General features: G+C 36.7%; 1 protein-coding gene across 1 annotated transcript in view; it reads left to right on the forward strand.

The window, feature by feature from the left end:
* Positions 1 to 21,536, forward strand: part of me1 (malic enzyme 1, NADP(+)-dependent, cytosolic) — a 117,686-nt gene that overhangs the window by 88,246 nt on the left and 7,904 nt on the right. Inside the window, exons 6-7 of the mRNA XM_052144091.1 lie at positions 9,442 to 9,545; positions 20,400 to 20,509. Of these exons, the coding sequence (XP_052000051.1) occupies positions 9,442 to 9,545; positions 20,400 to 20,509 (214 nt within the window). The remainder of the gene's footprint in view (positions 1 to 9,441; positions 9,546 to 20,399; positions 20,510 to 21,536) is intronic.

Genomic DNA, 21,536 nt, shown 5'->3' on the forward strand with positions numbered 1-21,536 from the left:
ACCACAAGATCCTTGTGTCCACCCTCTCTGACCTGGGTATCACAGGAACTGTACTTAGATGATTTGAGTCATATTTCACTGGTAGATCTTTCAAGGTCTCCTGGAGAGGAGAGGTGTCCAAGACACACCAGATGACCACTGGGGTTTATCAAGGATCAGTGCTTGGACCCCTCCTCTTCTCAATGTACACAACATCACTTGGACCTGTCATTGAGGCACATGGCTTTTTCTACCACTGATACGCAGATCTACCTGTCGTTCCAGCCTGATGACCCTACTGTCTCAGCTCTTATCTCTTCCTGCCTCTCAGACATTTCAGCCTGGATGAAGGAATGACACCTTCAGCTCAAACTTGCAAAGACAGAACGTCTTGTGATCCCAGCCAACCCATCTGTTGACCACAACCTCACTATTCATGTTGGTTAAACTACACTAACACTAACCAAAACAGCATGGAACCTGGGAGTGGTGGTAGATGAGCAGCTTAATTTCACTGCACACATCTCCTCAACATCCAGGTCTTGCAGGTTCACACTTTGCAACATCAGGAAAAACAGACCTTTCCTGTCTGAATATGCTTCACAGCTCCTGGTGCCCACATCAAATTCAAGGCTTTGACTCTGGCTTTTATGACAACAAATGGATCTGCACCCTCTTACTTCAATTCACTTCTTCAGGTCTATGCTCCAACTCACTCTCTGCGGTCTATGAATGAGCAACACCTGGTGGTCCCATCACAGGGACCAAGGTCTATTTCACGATTGTTCACTTTCTCTGCTCCTCTGTGTTGGAATTAACTTCAAACCTCCACACAATCTGCTGTTACCTTCTTAACATTCAAGAACCAGCATCTGTTCCATGAACACTTAACCTACCCACTCTAATTGCACTTACAAGTGCACTTAACCTGCACTTAATGTAAAAATACTTGTCTGTTTGGATGATAATGGCCATTATTTGAATCAGAAGTATTTATGCTAATTTCTGACGTAATGTCTCTAACGTCTCAAAAAACATGAAAAACCAACACTCCAGGAAACCTAATAAACATTTGATGAAAAAAAATCTTTCTATAGCTTGGAATTATTTAAAATTTCACAACTTAGTCCTGCTGTTCACATATGTGGACATACATTTTTAGGGACTTTTTTGTGCTTTTGTATTATGTGCTACTAGTTACAAAACAAAAGGTAAATGTTCGTGCTCATGCTCGGGTCTCAGGAGGTTAATGGAAACTATACAGTATTTGTCCCTTACTTTGGTCTCTATATGTAAAATGTTGGCTTCTAATGGTGGCATGTTATGTCTACTGGATACCATTAGGAACAATACATATCTGTAATGTAAACCAATACTAACCATTAAATCCTAATTGAATATGTTTGTTTTTCCAGCTGGCTGGAATATTTTTATTAATACAATTTTTCTTTCTTCCTTCAAATTCTTAGACTTATTTTTTCTCTAAGCTCATCACAATGCATTCTGGGATTTACTTCTTTGTGCAAGATACATGTGATGCTGCTTTAGAATTTGTCTAAAACAAGGTATCTTAGGAGAAAACAATTAAGTTACCTACTGCATCTTTTGGAACAGGCTGCGTCGGGAGCTCATCTATAATACCTTAAAATGCTGCCTTTTTAGGCAGCTCACTAAATTTCAGAACAGAGCAGTAGACCATGACAAGAGCAATGTGTCTCAGCAGTTACAGTTTTTCTTAATCGCTTTGGCTCATTTTTTGAAACAGTCTTAACATTCTCTAAACTGTAAGTGCAATTGTCACAACTGTTTTATGGGAAATCACAGCTCTATTGCATGTCTGCAAAATGTAGTAACGCACCCAAAAATGTAATTCATGCTTCAAAATCTAGTTATTTTGTCAGTAAATTGGACAATGCCACCAAAATGAAAAACATTTTGTCATCGTGTGAGCCGCACTGGTCAAAGATGATTTTTCACCATGGCAGTCAATGCTGGAAATCAACTCATCAGTTTTGATCAGCAAACCATGTGCATTTAGTTATTGTGCAAATTGTAGACTATTATATTTACTCTCTTGCACACATTCCAAAACTGTAATGCACGCACACATGGCTTGCTGTTTAATCTTCCCTCTCCAAACCTTTTTGTGCTGCACCATTTGACTGAAGCCTAAGGAAATTAAGACCCCTTTCATTTTAAGGATATTCTAAAGAGATGATAGATAGATAGATAGATAAATTAACTGCCTATATCACCACAGCCTTGTATGTGTGTTTTTATATGACTGTGCAGTCTTATTAAAGGATTAAGACTACTGTTATTTCTAAAGGAGAAGACGCCTGCTGACTGAGGTCAGACTGTCTCTTCTACTTCAGCCCCTCAGACAAATTAGGATGACTGCACCTGGATCAGTTTTGCCTCTCCAAACACAGTCACAAATATCAATACAGACAGTGACAAATCTGATTCTCGATCAGCATGTGTAATTTATGATTCTTCTATTCAGTCCCTGCATGCTTTTGGTTGAACTCTACTCCACAAAGGAGGATGTCTGTGGTCTGGCTGTTGGAGAAAGTTCAAGATGAGCACATTTAACATGGAGGAACTTCGGTCAGGCTTATTATGAAGAGATGGAGTGCTCTAATTGTTCATATCAACAAAATGTGCTTTATTGAATCCAGCTGAAGGCAAGATTAGAGACTTTTGTATATGCAGTGCAGATCATGGTTGCTTGCTTACACACACACACAAACAAACAGACAAACAGACGGTTGTAGACTGCAATCAGAGTCAAGTAAACAGTATCTGTGAGCTTCTCCTTTTGTTTTGTATCTTTGTAAACACCTCATGTGAGTGTTTGCTGGTGTATTGTGCCTTATCCAAACAGGGCTGGCTTTCACAGAGAAAATTTCAGGGAAAGCTCCTGTATACACTACAGAGCCCCAAACAACTGATGATCATCGCCGATACAGTATGCCTCTGTTTTGTGTGTTTGATATAAATGGGGAATATGATGTTTTTATGACGTCGCTTAAGCCTTATCGTTAAACTTAACAACCTTCTGCTAATTGACAACAGGCACACACATTCATTAATAACCTCACCTCAAAGTTTATAGCACATTACACAATGGTAATTCAAAGTTCTTTGCATAGGCATAATTACGAAAAAGATTAGTAAAGACATGAAAGTCAAATTTAAAAATCACCCAAGAATATACAAATAATTTATACTTGATTTTTTTATTCAAAGTACATAAATTGAAATAAAATAATGCAGTGCAATCTGTGTAGCACATTGTTTAGTCAGAGAATTTAAAGGTAAAGGTTTTGTTACTTTCATTCACATACATTAACATATGCACTATAAAATTAACAAACAAGTAAAATAAATCCAGTTAAAATATCTAAACCTTTTTATTATTTAATATATATATATTTTTACCCCATTTGCAGATTATAATTTTTGTTTGTTTAAATATAAATGTTTTTGTTTCAAAATGTAAAAAATTGTGACACAAAATTGCATAAGCTGTAAAATAAAAATGGGCAAGGTTTATGCTTTAAACAAGATATATATATATAAAGGTTTCCAATGGGGTATGAAAAATAAACTTAGACAAAAATAAACTAAGGAATAGTTCACCCAAAAATCATACTCATCCTTATGCCATCCTACACTGTTAAAAAAAAAATCCTGTTAAATTTACAATAAAAACTGGCTGCTGTGGTTACCAGAAATTCACCTTAAAAAATATGGTAACCATGTTTCAGGCTTTAAAGGATGTAATTTTAATGCCTGTATATTTTACAATGCATTACCATCGTTAATATTATTAAATAATAAAGTTTATATATTAATCTTTGCTTTTCACGTATATTATAAGTATTGTTAATCACCGTAGTAATTACAAATGGGCACATGATGACATGAAGTTCAACAAGAACAGTGGCCCTTCCTGGAGCTATAACCAATAAACATGTAGAGACAGTGCTCAGTGTCACTCATACAAACACTTAACACCATCAGGGTAACACATGTGAAATTAATAAATGTAATAAACATGAACTAAACTACATCAAATATAACACAGAACAGCCCAATGTACATAACTGATATTTAAAATAAGAAACATAGCTATTCCCATAAAATTTAATGAAAAACTGGGTCACTAAGGGAATTCTGGGAACGCAATTCTGGGAATGCCCAGAATTTTTACCTTAATTTTAACAATAATTTACCATAAAAAGTAAATTTACTCTCTTGCTAAACATAATATAAATTTTTACTGTTATTTATACAGAAAATCATACTTTTTTCATAATTTATTTTTATTTTTACAAACGGTTACCATAAAACTATGTATTGTCTTTTAAAACATTTTTCACCATATATTTTAAGGTAACTACCAATTAACCAATTAAAAATGTTTTACTATAGCATTTTTACAGTCTTTTACCATAAAAATTATTAACATTTTTTTAAATTGTAGATGTGTATGACTTTCTTTCTTTTGAGAAATAATGTCATACACAATCAAATCAAATAAAGGCATCATTAAATTAAAGCATAAGACTGGTTAAATCAATGTCTTCAGAAGAGATGTGATAGGTATGGGTGAGAAACAGATAAATATTTAAGAATATTTTTGCTAGAAATTCTCCCAGTAGGGGGCGTATGCATGAAGAAAGGGAATCACCAAAAACACAAGAAGAAGAATGTGAAAGTTAAAGTAGAGATTGACAAAGCAGAGAAGAGTATTTTTTATTTTTTAAATTGACCTTCGAATATTGATAATTTTCTCACCCACACCTATCATATCTCTTCTGCAAACAATGATTTAACCACTGAAGTCATATGGATTACTTTTATGCTGACTTTATGCTTAAAAATGTTGGCACCCATTCAGCTGCATTGTATGGACCTACAGAGCTGAAATATTCTTCAAAAATCTTAATTTGCATTCTGCTGAGGAAAAAAAGTCAAACACATCCGGGGTGGCATAGGGGTGTGTAAATGATGAGAGAATTTACATTTTTGGGTGAATTATTCAATTAATTCATTAAACTTAATTGAGATATAGTCTCTGAAAACAAGTCTTAACATGTAATTTTGCTTCCTAATGGAATATTCCAGGTTCAATGCAAGTTAAGCTCAATTGACAGCATTTGTGGCATAATATAGATTACCACAACAAACAAATTTGACTTGCCTCTCCTTTTAAAAATAAACATCTTGGCAAAAATCTTGGTTCCAGTGAGGCACTTACAATGGAAGTGAATGGGGGCCACTCCGTAAATGTTTAAATACTATTTCAAAAGTATAGCCACAAGACTTAAACAATATGTGTGTTAACATGATTTTAGTGCAATGCAATCACTTACTAACCATTTCTGTGTAAAGTTTAGCCAGTTTTATAACTTAATTTCCATGATGATGTAATGTCAAAAAACCCTAAAATGACTGTAAAAATGGCGATTTAAAAACTTTACAGCTCTAATAATACATGAGTTTGAACAGAAGAATTAATGAGAGCTTTTATAAAATCATAAGCTTCATATTTCTGCCTTTAAACTCTCCAAAAATTGGCTTCATTCACTTCCATTGTAAGTACCTCACTGTAATCAACATTATGCCACAGATACTGTCAATTGAGCTTAACTTGTAATTAACCCCGAAATATTCCTTAATACATTTTATTTTAATAACTCTTTCCCCGCCAGCGTTTTTTTTTAAAAAAAGTTGCCAGCCACCGCCAGGGTTTTTGACGATTTTCGCTAAAATTTAATGGCCCGCAGAATATTTTCTTCCATGAATATATGAAGATGCTATATATCAAAATAAAGATCTGGGCCTCTGCTTTTAGGCAAAAAAACGATTTTATTTTATCTTCATTTGTTATTTTTTTATTGCGACTTGAACAGAGGTAGGTTTTGTCAAAAAACAACATTTCAGACAAAAAGCTGAGAAAAAGGCATGTTTAAGTCTGATATTTTGAGCTTCTCATACTCCACTTCTTCATGTTTGAGACGATCGCAGTCTGTTTCTTTGATCAAAGAGTTGCGTACTCTTTCAAAACATGCGCAGGGGTCTTCCTTACCGTATAACACCTAAAACACGGAAACCCGGAAAATTCCGTGTTTGGCGGGGAAGCGTTTTTTCATAAAACACGGAAAATTCCGTGTTTGGCGGGGAAAGGGTTAAGGATGTTTAGATATTATTTTTGCTGAAAACTGAATACTGATTGAGGAAATTATTTTTGTCAGTGTGCACACACTGAGAAGAAACCCAATGATGTAATAGCAAACAATGTGTTGTCTGTTTTGGTTGTGGGTGGTTATAGGCAAAGAGACCTATGAAACAGGTCTCCCTCTCAGCTTGCTCTCTTTGTCTCTGTCTCTGTCTCTGTCTCTCTCTCTCTCTCGCTCTCTCTCTCTCACTCACTCCTTCATTATTTTCTGACTTTGGCTAACAGACCCTGACTATGTTTTGTTCCTACGCCTTAATCTCACCTGAAAGACTACATAGACTACAGTTCAAACACACAAAGCATGGTTTATCAAAATCAAGTATTAATCCCAAAGAGAAAAGGGCTTTCTCTCATCACCTGCAGACCAATCAGGACTCCTGTTCAAAAGAGCACTTGTGAGTAGAAGTGCTGATATAGGATTTTGGCATGCTGATATGATTCAGATATCGCACTTCTGGTTCAAGTTCTCTGTGAGTGGAGGTGTGTCTCTGTAGACTTTACCAGATTTTGTAATCTTAAATATTAGATTTTCACTCAGATTAGAAAATGCTCTGTGTAATCCATTACAGAGGGCATTACAGAATGTCAACCTAAAACAATGAAAATATTTTTGACAGTTTTTAGAAAGTCTATGACCTCATAAATGCAGCATGGGAGGGACTTGTCTTTGCCCCATGGTCAGGATAACTAGCATTAGATGTTTGTTTTGGTTCCTGTTTTTTGCTTGCTGCAATCATTAAACTGTTCTCTCCCCTCTCCCTGGAAAACTTGTGGTTCCAGAGATGCTCTTTTTATAGCCACTCTCTAAAGATTGAAAAAACAAACCTAACCCTCTGGAAGTATAAAACCTCCCATTGAGAGTATGCACTTAAAAGGACATTAAGAACACACAATAAATCTACCTGCAGCCATGTGCCCTAACACCCACATACTCCCATATCTCAAACTGCATTTCCTTTCCAATACTGATGAATTTGCCTACCCTCTTAAAACCAGACAGTATTCCCCATTAAGGACACATTTACGAGCAGAATAGCCATGTAAAAATTTTAAGTAAAAACCCAAAGAAATGCTGGAGCAAAAATAGTCTTGCATATTACTTTTTCAGTTTACATGCCAGCACATGCAATATCAGGATCTTGCATAGTTAGATCATAACCAACTTTAAGAGGTAGGGTTTGTGTGTTAACTTTGATGAATGAACTTAGCATATTAATCACTTCTAAAGGCCATTGTTAGGTACAGTATGCAGCACAATATCTGCATGCACTTTAGCTGTGACTTAAAAAGTGGTTACAACTCAGCAGGTGGGCTGAGATTTTCAAAGATGAAATGGAAAGTAGAAGCAGTGTGCAGGCAGTCAGAGCCTTACTGCCTCATTCAATCAAGCACAACTCTTTTCTCTTGGTCTTACTTCACTCAACCTTTCTGAAACAAGATTCTTTCATACTGAGGACAGATCCTCAGCAATGATGATGATTGAAATTTCGTCTGCTGTTTGGGAATGAGTTCCGATAAAAGCTCTTCCTTATTCATCACCACTATCAAAACGTAGGAAAAGTTCCAGAGTTTTAACTTATGATTCAAGTAGTCAAGTATGCATGCATCTGAATGTGTAAATGTTTGTTCGTGTGAGTTCAGCTGACAATGATGCAGGTGTTCTGTTCACCCAATCTTCTCTTTCTGGATGACTGGCACGCTGACAGTGATGGGGCAACCAAAGTTTTTATGACTCTCTCTTTCTCTCTGCTTCCCTTCTGTTTTTCCCATAGCATTTTGTGACTCACAGTGTGATGTCTGTAGATTTGTACAAGAGCAGCAGCTGCTAGACTTCCAAATTGAAAATGCAGTTGAGTTATTTTTCCTCATGTCAGCCTCTTTCTGTCTTTTTTATGCTTTTGTTCATTTCTCTTCTTTTTTTGTTCTCTGACTGTCTTTGTTTTACATTTACGCTTAAAAGCACAAGTAATTGTGTGATGTTTATTGAAAAGCAAGTTAACTAGTTTGCCACATGCAATGTCATTTTAATGGCGCTGTGCACATAATAAAAGATTGGTTGAGTTTTTACGGTATTGTACTTTTCAACATTGTATCTTTGTTTCTCATTTTTCTTCCGTTTAGAATATGATGAAATGCCATGTCATGATATTGTTTATTTCTTTATGATTGGCATTATAAAAGTGTAGTAGGAGAGAGTGGAGAGTGTTTCAACACTTTTTGTTTCTACATCTGTAAACCTGAGGGTTTTTTGTGCTATGTGTCTCAGACTTTGATACAAAATATTTATCTGGTACCAACTGAAGTAGTTTAGAAATACACTACTTATCCCCAAACTGTGTAAATTAGTAATAAATACAAAGAGTGCTGTTGTGTTACAACCTAAACCACTAGAGAAGTGGATTGTAACACTAGAAATGGAAAACATGGATTTTATTTATTTATTTTTGTTACATTGGTTTAATATGGTAATCAAATGTTCTTGTTCAAAATAATTATGCCATCTTCCATATCTATCAAACACCATCCCGCCCATTTTAATTCTAAATTGTGAACCTATATGGAAACATTTATATAGGGTGTTACAACTCTAGTCAGCTATGATATTGGTAGTTACTGTAAGTTGTCAAGCTTGTGTGGATGTTATATATCAAATTGATGTACAGAAACTGCTGGTTCAGTTTGGTTTCATTTCACAACTTTTAAAAGAATAGTTTACCCAAAATTGAAAATTTTATCATGATTTATTCGCTCTCTTGTTGGTCCAAAATTGTATGCATTTAAAAAAAAAAATAGCAATAGAAAACAAAAGGGAGAATGTTAGGGACTAAAAGCCTCGGTCTCTATTCACTTTTTCCCATAAAATGAAAAGTAAATGGTGACTGAAGCTGTCAGTACCTAACATTCAGTTTTTTTGTGTTCCATGGAAGAAAGTAGAATATGGGTTTGGAAAAACAAGGATGAGTAAAAGACAGAATTGTTATTTTTTGGGGTGAACAATCCCTTTAAAAGAATAGCAAAAATTACATTTTAAACCAGATGTGAAAGTTTACTTTTTCTTCTAAATTGTTTAACTTCTAATGTAAGATAGTGATACCACCCCTGTAGCTAATTTCTAATTGGTCGAACTGACGGTTACAAATCACCCTGTGTTAAAAAACTCCCCAGTCTCCTCTATAAACCTTTCTTTCTCTCTTTCCCACTTAATGTTGTAGGAACTCCTGAAGGACCCTCTGTACATCGGTCTGAGGCATAAAAGATTACGTGGGCAGGCCTATGATGAACTGCTGGATGAATTTATGAAGGCTGTTACAGACAGGTAGAGTAAACCCACTCTACCACTCCCACAAAGCACATTCTTCCTTCCACAGGCCAGTGATGAAATGACTGGAGAGCATAGTTGAGCCATTGCGCTGCAGAAATGTGGGGTGAAGTGTGTGCCTCTGGGTTTGTGGGCTTGTGGTCATCTCAGAGCGTTGACTCCAGTGGCAGCAACCCGAACCGGATTGCTGACTGCATGCTTCATCGGTTTTCCCCCCACATATCCTGCTCTGTACCGAGCCATGCAGTGATGTAATCCACCCTAGAACCAGTTGCCACAGCCTGATGTCTCTGCAGGCTCCCTGAATGGGTCCCAATACTTTAAAAGTTTCACGATCTTTGATCGTTTTGGAAGTTGGTATTTTGGGATATTTTGGTTTTTGTCATATTCTCTTTTTGAACAATTTTCTTCTTTGATGGCTAATGAGAGAAGTAATCATTTCAAATGGCACTCCAGAAACTTCAGCTAAGGCAAGCATCAATATTAGTATTGCTCATATATAGGGTCGAGGCTTTTTCTAAATCCCTAAAATGCATAGATTTCTTTAGATTCTCCATAAGTCCCATAGACCTGCACTGAAGGAGGAACCCAAGGCATGACATATCCAGGGACTAGTATATGTGGCCTCCATTGATGCAGACCAGTAAGCAACAACCACCCAGAAGAGCAGCTGCATAGCAACACATAGCAACATGGTAAAATCCCCTCAGAAGACCTTAGTAACTGCATAGCAATGCCCTGGAAACCACCAACATGCTAGCATCATGGCAATGAGTTTTTCTCTGACAAAAATATAGTGTAACATTACAGAATTTTCACCCATCGTTAGCCTGTGCTAATCATGACGACAAGGTATACATCCTTAAAAGCCAATTTACTGTACGTGAAGCATTGTTGTGGATTGGTCTTAAAGGCATACCTGCACTGATCCGATGCTGCAAACATATCTGCATCATGACACTTTCAGGTGTGCCAACACAAATATCTCCTATCATCGACAAGTGCACAGAGAACAAATGAATGGCCACTTGTTAATATTAATTAAATGTATTAATTTAATTGCGGTAGCCATACATTTATTTATTAAAGTTGCTATTCCACACCATTCAAAATAATAGACAAACAAATTCTGTGCACAAATATGTTTTAAATAATAATAATAAAAACAATTTTGGAACACTAACATAGCCCAATTCTATACAATTATTGTTTAGCTTTGAATTTTTTTTGGCAAAATTCCCTGTATTAAATAAATTGAATGACCAAATGAAAAAAAAAAAAAACATTAAATTAAAAAAGAAAAATTACCAAACAAATTAATTATATTGTTCGGCATATACAATTGCCTTTTCTTTACACTGACTTAAATTAGACTCACCCTGTTCTGTAGACAAAAGTCAGATGAATGACATTCACAAATGTTCAGCACTTTTTTCAAGACTATAAACTATCGGAACTATTTGTCCAATGCTGAGTTCAATTTCAGAAGACAAGCTTTTGAACATTTTAAAACTTTTAAATATTTAAAATCTAACCCTCTTTACATCGGATCGCATTTGCTGAGCTTCTTTCGAAAATTTAAATTGCATTATGATGCTAAAATGTATTATTGATGACAATCAAGTTCAGTTGGTCAAAAATTAGGGACATCGGGTAGGCGAAAGGTACACAGTTAGTGATATACACACATTTCTGTATGGAAACGGCTTAAGTGCAGATTTATTTTATGATAAATCAAACTTTATGAGACAAAGTGGTTTCTTTAGGCATGACGTCATCACGCACGCCATTTGTATCGATAAAAGGCCATTTTAAAGGAAACTGACAGAAGATGGCAAATTTTGCTAAATCTTTTTTTACGCATTTTTCACTTTATCGATAGCGAAAAGTGGATGGAAACTAGGTGATTGTTGCTCATTCTCTGTTTCTTTAGGCTCTGGTGTGGCTTGGTGTGATGGTGGTTGTCATAAAGACTGAGTGCCACACATGGCTCTATTTAAAGCCAAACTCAAAACCTCAGTGTCTGATTTCCCTCCAGTTGGCAGACTATCACCATGATTCTATAATAATGGGGTGGACATGAAACTACAGGGAAAAGCATCACTTTTCCCCAAAAGTGCAGAGTTAGTGGAAAATGAATGATTATGGGTTGCTGACTGAATACAAATTACAGTCTTGGTGATTTTTAATAAACTCATTATTTAAATTTCAGAGCCGTGATCCTTCACATTTGCTTGCTCATTGAATCTCAAAACTGTGACAGTTGTTTAGAACTTAGAACTTTTAAAAGTATTTAAAGACACTGATCATAAAGAATCCACCTTTTTCCTGAACAATGAAGTGTTTCATGATTCATATCGGAAGCCGGGTTTTTGTTTTCCGGTCTCCAGTGTTTTCACCTGCATCGTCGTATATGGGTAGATGACATGAAGCAATGGGCTGAGGTTAGTTACATTGATATAATTAACTAGATTTGCGGTCCACCCAAGGTTTGGCTGGCTTGCATGTTCGTCCCTGCTGGTAGGTGCCATAATTACACCGTCTTCACTTATCTGTCTCTATTGACGGCCATTTAAAAGTAGCTGTGTATTCTGACAAAATATATTTTTGCAAGCAACATAATTGCAAATATTTAATTTTGTGAAGGAAGTTGATGTTTTACCAGTGCCCAATTTTTAGAGGGCTCTTTAAAGCATGAAAGGAACTGTCACGCTCAGTTTACATCACAGCTCAGTATAGCTGCAAAGAAGGGCTTGGGACTGTGCACATTCTTGTGGTGCTATCAGCCAAGCCAATCAGCATTGTTGTGATGTAATTCTCCTGCAGCTCCAGAGTTATTTGTTACATTGCATTTACTCATTAATATCTCAAAACCTGGATGTGTAATTGAGTGGCTAAATGCAAAGAATTCTAAAGCATACCTTTCTCAAGACATTATAGACCCCTTTGTGTCCATCAGTAAATTGCTGGATGCAGCAGTTGACTATTTCAACCCAGAATATTAACATTTGAGTAGATATGACAATTAGTATTCTGGAATAAAATGTTTAAAAACACAAAAGAAAAGTTGAGTTGCATTCGGTCCACCCCCAGAATGCTGGCAGCAACTGGAGAACGGCCTTCATGGCTGCGGGGAACTGGACAGCGGCTGCTGCCTCCTCGCTAGGCGGGTTGTGCAAGCCCAAAAGGAAGAGCTGTTTCAAATGGGTCTTGTCAAAGCACCACCTGTGAGGCTCACTGACCAGCTCCATAAGTGCACATGCCAAAATCATGACCGTTCTGGGAGCTGGACATGGTGTGGTTGAGCTGGACGTTACTTTAAGAGACCGTTTCCTTTCGGGGTGGAACAGGATTAAAAAAAAAAGCCCATTGCCTCTGCTGGGTCCATTTTTGGTTAGACTGTTAAGTCACAGTTTGTTGAGGCAGGACCCAAACACATTGGCAAGTTTTAAAAGCTTTATTGAAAAATAAAACTAAATACAAAAGAAAAATTTCACAAGGGAGAAAAACAACAAACAGAACTAAAAACTCTACATATCAAAACAACAACGTAACTCACCGAAGTAACATACTGGGACCAAACGACTGGAAAAATATACAAATCTAGAAAACGATCTGGAACAGGACTGAACACGAGAGGAGCTATATATAGGGAAGGAACTAAGGAGGCCAATGAGGGAAGGCAGGTGAGGCTAATGAAATAATAAAAAGGTAACAAGGGTGCAGGGCCTAGATGTGAGACAATCCTGACGGAAGCCATGTGCTCACACAAAACACAACTTACAAAACAGAAGAGCACATGATGAATGAACACAATCATATGCCATGTGCTCAAACAAACAAACAAAACACAGCACAAAAGACAGAAAGAAGAGTGCATGGCAACATAACTGAATCTGAAGCCATGCACTCACAAAGACAAGACATGGAGCATGAGTGTCCGGATCCTGACACTAGAACCGAAACCAAAATAGACAGAAGTCAGAATCCAGGCAGCATGCTCCGAACTTGAAACACAAAATGGACAGAAGAGCACACAGCAAGGAAATACAACCCCAAGCTGCGCATTCACACAGAGACACAAACAAAGACAGACAGAGCACATGGACAGGAAATGAACCCTGAACCATGTGCTCATCAGAATCACAGAACATGGATGTAAGGATGCTGTACCAATAAACATAACTGACAAAGGTTACAGGATCCTGACAGTGTCTTGCCTTTTTCCCTTCAGAGGGGACTTTTGGTATGGCGTTTGCTGAAAGGCTTTGGCTTTTATGGGAATGTCTTACACAGGGTGTTTGAACTCAAAGAGCAGCCTCCCAGGCCCCGTGGGAGCCTATATTCGCTGGAGAGAAGCTCAAAAGGTATTCATTTTTATAAATTCAGCATCCCTGCTGGAAAGGTCCTTTTTTAGAGTTTGAATTTCTAAGCTGGTTTATGCTGTTTAGTGTTGGTTCAAATATGGTTATGCTACACAGTTCCAACAGTAAACAATTTAGATTTTTAAGTTGTTAATTTCCAGAAAAATCATGTAAATTGAGAAAATCCTACAAAAATCTTCCATATACCAATTTTTGTTTTTTAGTTCTGCTCTTTAAGTATTGCATAGGCTAGAAATTGCTCTCCCTAAGATGATTTTTTTGACTGACACCTCATTGTGATATTACCCCTACAATTCAGCACTCTTACACCCTTAAATAATTTACAAAATCCATTAATCAAAAACATCTGTAAAAGACATTGAAATTCTTTGGTCATAAGGATTGGGAACAGTAAAGCTGACCAGAAATGCTGGTCTTTTCAACAAGGATATGAGGAAGTAACAGTAACTATGACCTTTTAAGCGTGGCTTTAAGTGGTATATCAGTTTAATTATAAAACTGCAAACCTGTCTGGAATGCTAAAAGTAATTGTGTTTGTATGATGTGAGTACACAGTATTTAAAGATATAATTCACCCACAAATTTTTATTCTGTCGTAATATTCTTGCTCTTGTGTTCAATCAAACACAAGGCAGAAAGTTAACCTCAGTCACCATCCACATTTTGACTGAATCTCTCAGTACTTAACATTTGGCCTAATACCTCCCTTTGTACAATACTGTGCAAAAGTCTTAGACACATAAGATGTTTCACAAAACCATTTGTCTTAAGATGGTTATTTAAATCAGCTTTAATGTGTCAGTAGGAAATATAAATGTTAGATTCCCAAACATTACTTTTGCAAATATAGAAGAACAGGGAGCCCTGCAACAGATGTCATGGCCCCCACTAAGCCCCCCCACTGAACATCGTGTCAGTCTGAGATTACATAAAGAGACAGAAGAAATTGAGACTAAATAGATAGAAGAACTATGGTGAATTCTCCAAGAAGCTTGGAACATCCTATCTGCCAACATCCAAGAAAACTGTATCCAGGTGTACCTAGGAGAATTGGTGCTGTTTTAAAGGCAAATGTGGTCAAACCAAATATTGATTTAGCTTATGTAAGTTTACTGGACTTTGTATGACATTAAGTGATAAATGAAAACTATTTATTTCAGTATTTTTCAAGACATCCTAACTATGCAACGTGCCTAAATCTTTTACACATTACTGTATTCTGAGATTAGGTTTGGAACATCATGTTCAGAAAATGATGACAGAATTTTCATTTTTGTTTTTTTTATGTCTTTAAATCCTTGGTTGAACAGCTGTGTTTTAACAAGACCCTTACCATTTCAGACGTTTGATATGAAGGCCTGTGGTTTGTGTGGTGTGCATGGTGGTAAAATATAATATTTGAAAGCTTTTCAACCAGAATCCTTTGAACCAATCTATGCAAACTTTCTGATTGTTTGTATGGTGCCTTTCTGGATTATGCTAAAACTAAACCTAGTGGTTGTGTTTTGGTCTCCCTTCTCTTTACTCTATTGTTATGTCTGGGTGAACCACTTTATGGGAAATGCTCCATTCCCAACAGCAATATTGTTTTTCTGTTAAAGAAGGCAAACTGAAAGCTGCAGTGCAATTTGGGAAGCCAGCTTAAAACCTCAGAGCATAATCAGAGAAGACTTTGCCTGCTTTTTTGTTTGACCCAACAATTTACCTTGGGAAGAAACAGGCCTACAGATAATAAATGATTGACAAATGAAGCGATGTTGCACAAAGTGCCTTGTATTGTGTTAGTGATGGTGTATATGTGAGTTTAGCAGTCTGTCATGCGGTTCTGAGTGCATATACTGCATTCCTCTCAGGAGTGAAGGAGCTGGGCTTCTGTGCTTAGATCATTTAGACAGAGACTAACATGTATTATGGTTTCTATAGAAATTGTCTAGACTCCACAGCATCCACATGGCTAAAAAAATGGGTTTGGGGTTTGGAGATGTGTCTCCTTTCAGCTTTCAACTTCACCATAATGTCATAGTAGAGTTGTTTTTGAATGTGGCTTTATATGAAATGAATAAATGAAGGCTCTGTATGACATACGGTGCAGGCAGTGATCTGGTGATATGGATAATATTCTTGTTGTTTCTGAGGAGTTTTGGCAAGTGTTAGTTTACATGTGTCATGTGTGTGTGCACTAATGTGAGGCTATGCTGAGGCTGCTATTCTGTTTGTTTGAGAGGTCCTTGGCAGAGTGTTACTGCTTATGTTTATGTGTGTTTGTGTGTGAGAAAGAAAGAAAGAAAGAAAGAAAGAGAAAGAAAAAGAAATAGGCCTATCTAGGTCACATTGCGGTACAAAATCAAAAGAGAACATACTGTACAATTTGCATAAAGAAATAAAGCCTTTAGGCCCATTTAGGATTTTTGAATTGTGAGTATTTTCATGTCAAATAAATAAGCAAATTTTCTCCCCAAAATTACTGTGAGTTGTCTGGACATTTTACTTTGAGGTTTGTAACGGCTAAGAGATGGGCAAGGAGGAAGAGGGAACTGGCAGAGCAGTCAATGTAAACTCAACTTAAACCAACTTAAAACACATAGACTACGCACACACACAGCAGCCATGTGTGTCTCTCTCTCTACAGCTTAGTCTCCGGCTCCCCTTTAGCTCTTTCTTCTGCTGATTAGTTGACTCAGCGCCAGCACTGTACCCTCACTGTAATTCACCCCACCCCATCTCTGGAGGGGAGACACTGCCCTTCTGGTCGTTCAGCTAGCCGATGGTCCAAGCTCCTGGGAACTTGGGTAGAAAAACTTGCTCACCAATCCCCGGACATACCGTCGCCTGATTCCAATCAATCCCCACTTTAACTTTCACATACTTCTTCTTTTGTTTTTGGCAATTCACATGCTTCGTGCATGGTCAAGGAGGAGAATTTATAGTAATAAATAGTAATAGGCTAAATATAAATCTGTTTCTCACACACACTTATTATATTGCTTCTGAAGAAATGCATTTAATGACTGGAGTCTTATGGGTTCCTTTTATCCTGCCTTTAAGTGCATTTTGGACCTTAAAAATGTTGGTACCCATTCACTTGCATTGTGAGGACCTACAGAGCTCAAATATACTTCTAAAAATCTTTGTTTGTGTTCAGCAGAAGAAAGAAAGTCATACATGAGTGTGAGTAAATGATGAGAGCATTTTAATTTTACTCGGCTGATACACACATATACATTCTCAAAGGTATGTTTCACCACTGGCCCATGCGATTTTCATTCTTGTACTTTTTGAGCAAATGAAATAGTCTCAGAAATCTTTTTTAGAAGGCTCTTACAACTTGTTATTCCAGCCTATAACTCTTCCCTATTCACATTTAAGGTTTTAAGCTGATTTGTGTACATAAAGAAGCTATAGACTACTTAGGACAGTACTTAAACTGTTTTGTTAAGCATCTTTTCAACAGCACAGCTGTTCCTGAAAAATTAGCTGATTTATTATTGGCCTTAAGAGATCCTCTCAACACCTCAAACATTCTGCTTCTGTCTGGAGGTGCAAGCAAAGGAGGAGAGAGAAAGTTCTCTTCCAGTTCTCCATGTCCTTGGGTGTGTCTGTCATTGTCTGGCCTGGTTCTTGCTGGAAAGGACCAGTAGAACTGATCCGTGGCCAGCCCTTTGTTTGAGTTTTGTTGCAGACACAGAAGCATTATATAGCTCATTGAACTAGGCGCCAACGAAAGACAACAAGCTTTGGTGAGAATGGGAATCCAGAATACAATGGACCAATGGGTGCTTTGTTTTGCTAGGCATCTCTCTTTCTCTCTCTCTCTCTCTCTCTCTCTCTCTCTGTTTTTCCATTTCTCTGTCTCTCTCCCTCTCTCTCACTAACACACATGCACACAAATAAACACGCCCAAGTTAACAGAGATGTTTTTTTTCACAGTCACTGATGTTCCAGATCAGGAGGTTAAGATCTCATTCATCTTCGTGCTCTGATGATACACTGCAAAAGCAGAGCAAGCTGGGATTATGACTCACTTTCTCTGCCTCTTATTTATATCTGCCAGGTTCTCCTCCAAATCCATGGCGATTATTCTGTTATACTTCTCTCTTGCCTCCTTTCCTGCCTCACCCTGCAGAGATGTTGGAGTTTAAACTGCCGTTTAATTATAGAGACAGATCTGAGCTGGGTCTCAGGGCAGAGGTTTCATGAAAACCTGCAGAACTCCTTGGATGATTGTCTGAACTCGGTTAACCTTGTTGCAGTGCTGCAAAGTCTCTAGAGACATTGAAAAGTTCATAGTTTTTCCTAGGGTCAAGGTTTGGCTTGTAAGCACAGGGCTAGTTTGCCTTAGATGCCGTAACTACACGAACTTAAACCAAAATGCATGCACTGAAAAAAATTACTAGTAGGATTTACTTAATTTTTATTTCCCAAGTTTTGCACAGTGTTTCTAAGTAAGTCTTAATGGTGTAAAACTAAGTAAAATCTACTTAACTTTATGGCATAATATTTATTAAAATGTGTGAGTAAATTGAACTTTTGAACTAAATTCAGTAACTTTTAATTTTGATATACGTGGTACTTAAATTGACTTAGTAAAATGTAAATACATACATTTTTAGAACATGTCACATCTTGAATTTTCCTTTCAAACATACTGTATGTTAAATATTGTACCTTATGATATACGGAAGCCTGCCACAGGAATACAATAGAGACAAGCTGCACAGACCTCAACAATTAATGCATATAACACTACGACAGTGACGATCAACTGCTAATTATTTTGATCATTAAGTTATTTTGAGTAGAAAATGAATTCAAGACTACACAGAAAAAGGAGTTACCAAATGCAACAACACAATTAACAATAACAACGGTGTCAATAAACTTGCAAACAGTTAAACCATGCTGGGAACACCATCTTCGAAAAGTTAAGAACAATTTTCTTTTTTGTAAAAATCTTATTTATCAGTGAAATGTACTCAAATGAGCAAATAATATGCCAAGATTTTCTACTTTAGGATTAATACACGATGAAACATTGTAAAAATAACACAATCATAAATAATATTTATTTAGTTTAAGCTAGAGCATTAATCTGTACATGTTTTTAATTTCTCCATTGGCAACTATTTAAAGGTAGCTTTATATTCTGATGAAAATGATTGGCAAATTAATTTAATAAATGGCAAATATGTCATTATATTATATTAGATGTTTTACCAGTACCTGATGTTTTTGTAGGGATCTTAAAAGCATGAAATGGATTTATATTTTGCCCTGCTGCTGACTTTGTTGTCACAGCTCTTGCTTGGGACTGTTCACATTCTTGTGGTGCCTTCAATCAATCAGCATTGTTGTGACATCAGAGTCATTATTCACATGACACTTACAGCTCAGGTAATTGGCTCAAAAACAGTTGTGCCCAGAACGAATTCATCTTTCAGATGGAGTCAGAAATATCGTAATTATGATTTCTGAGTACAGGAATGACCATGCAATGATGTATTTACCATTGGTAAACTCTGAATTCTAGATGAATCCCGAGTTGCTGAATTGTGATGTTGGAAAGGGTGTGTCGCTTTCTCAGTGTTATTTTTAATATTTCAGCTTTTCAAACTGATGGGAATATTTACCCTCTACTCTCCATAGGGGAATCAGCTGTTGGGCTGTGCCATTTATTTAAATTACAGTATACTTCCATGCTAACTGTAACAATTGCAGGGGGGCTATGAGAAATAAAATTACTGCTCTGGTCAATTCAAAGATTTTTCTTTCCTCTTTACTTGAGGTTGTTATACTGAAGAGAGACAAAATTGTGGACATGCTGTGGATTAAGCTGATTGTTGATTTTGAATAGTTTATTTGGTATTTTGTTCTCTGTGAGACAATTAAAAGCCACAGGGCTACCACATAATTGGCTAATTGATCATACAGGGCTTTGCATTTGCCTTTCTGACTATGAAGATTAGTGCTTGGCTTTGGAAACCACTTGGAATCAACAAAAACAGTCACAGGCTACAGAGAGAAGAGAAAAAAAAAGCCCTTCAGGGTTAAACGTCCAGTACCACCCCACATGCCACGAGCTTGAGGAGCAGTTAAATGGCCCCCTCTGCAGGTTGAAGTGGAGTGGAGTTAGATAGCCACTGAATGTGAACATGAGTGCCAACATTTGGTGAGGGGTTGGTTACATATTTAGACAGAATGTTTAATGGTAAGGGAAAATCAAAAGGTAAATGTTATGTTTTTGGCAATTGAAATTAGTTAACAAAAAGTTTTTACTACAATGAATTGGATATCAGTTCAAGCGAATGTCAAAATTATGATATTTTTTTATTTACAGTCGACTAGGACCGGTGGGATAGACCACAATATAATAATATGTTTCCTGCTAGGTTAGTTTTATGTTATATAATAGTTGTTTTACTTATGGTTCTTATATAAAACTATATGGATGTTTCTATGTTATGAACAGGTATGGAATGAACTGCCTTATCCAGTTTGAGGACTTTGCCAATGTCAATGCCTTTCGTCTTTTGAGCAAATATCGGAATAAGTACCTTACGTTCAATGATGACATCCAAGGTATGAGATCACACACACACACACACACACATACACACACACCTCAATCTTCTAATCTCTTTTAAACACAAATCATGAAAGCACAAAAAACACCTACTGTACAATATATGAATTCAAGTTATGACTTAAATAAATATAGAAGAGTCATAAAGTTAAAGTTCACCTAAAAGTTCATCCTCTTGTGTCACCCTTGACACAAGAGGATACATTTTGAAGAATCTTTCTTGAAGGACACATTTTTTTAATGTTATTTTTAAATTGATCAAGAATGGAGATTGAGGTAAATATTCTGCCTTACATTTCCTTTTGTGTTCCACGGAAGAAAGAAAGTCATATGCGTTGTTGAAATAAATTTTGGCATAATTTTCATTTTTGGGTGAACTATCCCTTTAAGCAGATTCCCTAAACGACGTCTTCAGTCACACACTGTGCAACAGTGCAGCTATTAGGTCTTTTGTGTGAAAAGCATTCCCATGCCAAATTTATTACACCTTACTGAGAAGCCAGTGATTTTAAGTGACCACATTAAACCTCATGTCTCACTCTGATTTTCCTTCCTAGTGTCACTAAAATCCCACTTGCATTATGGCAGCAAGGCTGGGCTGTTTAGCTGAGCAAAATTTTTCAGTTAATTTTCTCCTGTACCACCCACCATCTGTCTCTTTATCTTCATTTTACACCATCATTGCATATGCATGCAAATCAATCTCAACACAATTGCTTTGTTTGAAATGGAAATTCAATCAAAAGTATGATTGAAATGAAATATTGAAGCATTTTCATTTAATCTCATCATTCATAGCGCTAGGGATATATAAGTATATAGTCCTCCAGCAACCCTCTTCCATATAAACTCCTCATTAAAACAGTTAGTTTATTCAAAACTTTTAATTCAATTCTTGGTTACCTTCATTCAGTCATTTCAAACATGTATGACTTTCTATCTTCTGTGGAACACAAAAGGAGATCTTAGGCAGAATTCAAACGGTTGGTAAATGATAGCAAAATTAGCATTTTTGGTTTAACT

Source organism: Xyrauchen texanus, chromosome 15, assembly GCF_025860055.1.
Source record: "Xyrauchen texanus isolate HMW12.3.18 chromosome 15, RBS_HiC_50CHRs, whole genome shotgun sequence".
Classification (NCBI taxonomy): Eukaryota; Metazoa; Chordata; class Actinopteri; order Cypriniformes; family Catostomidae; genus Xyrauchen; species Xyrauchen texanus.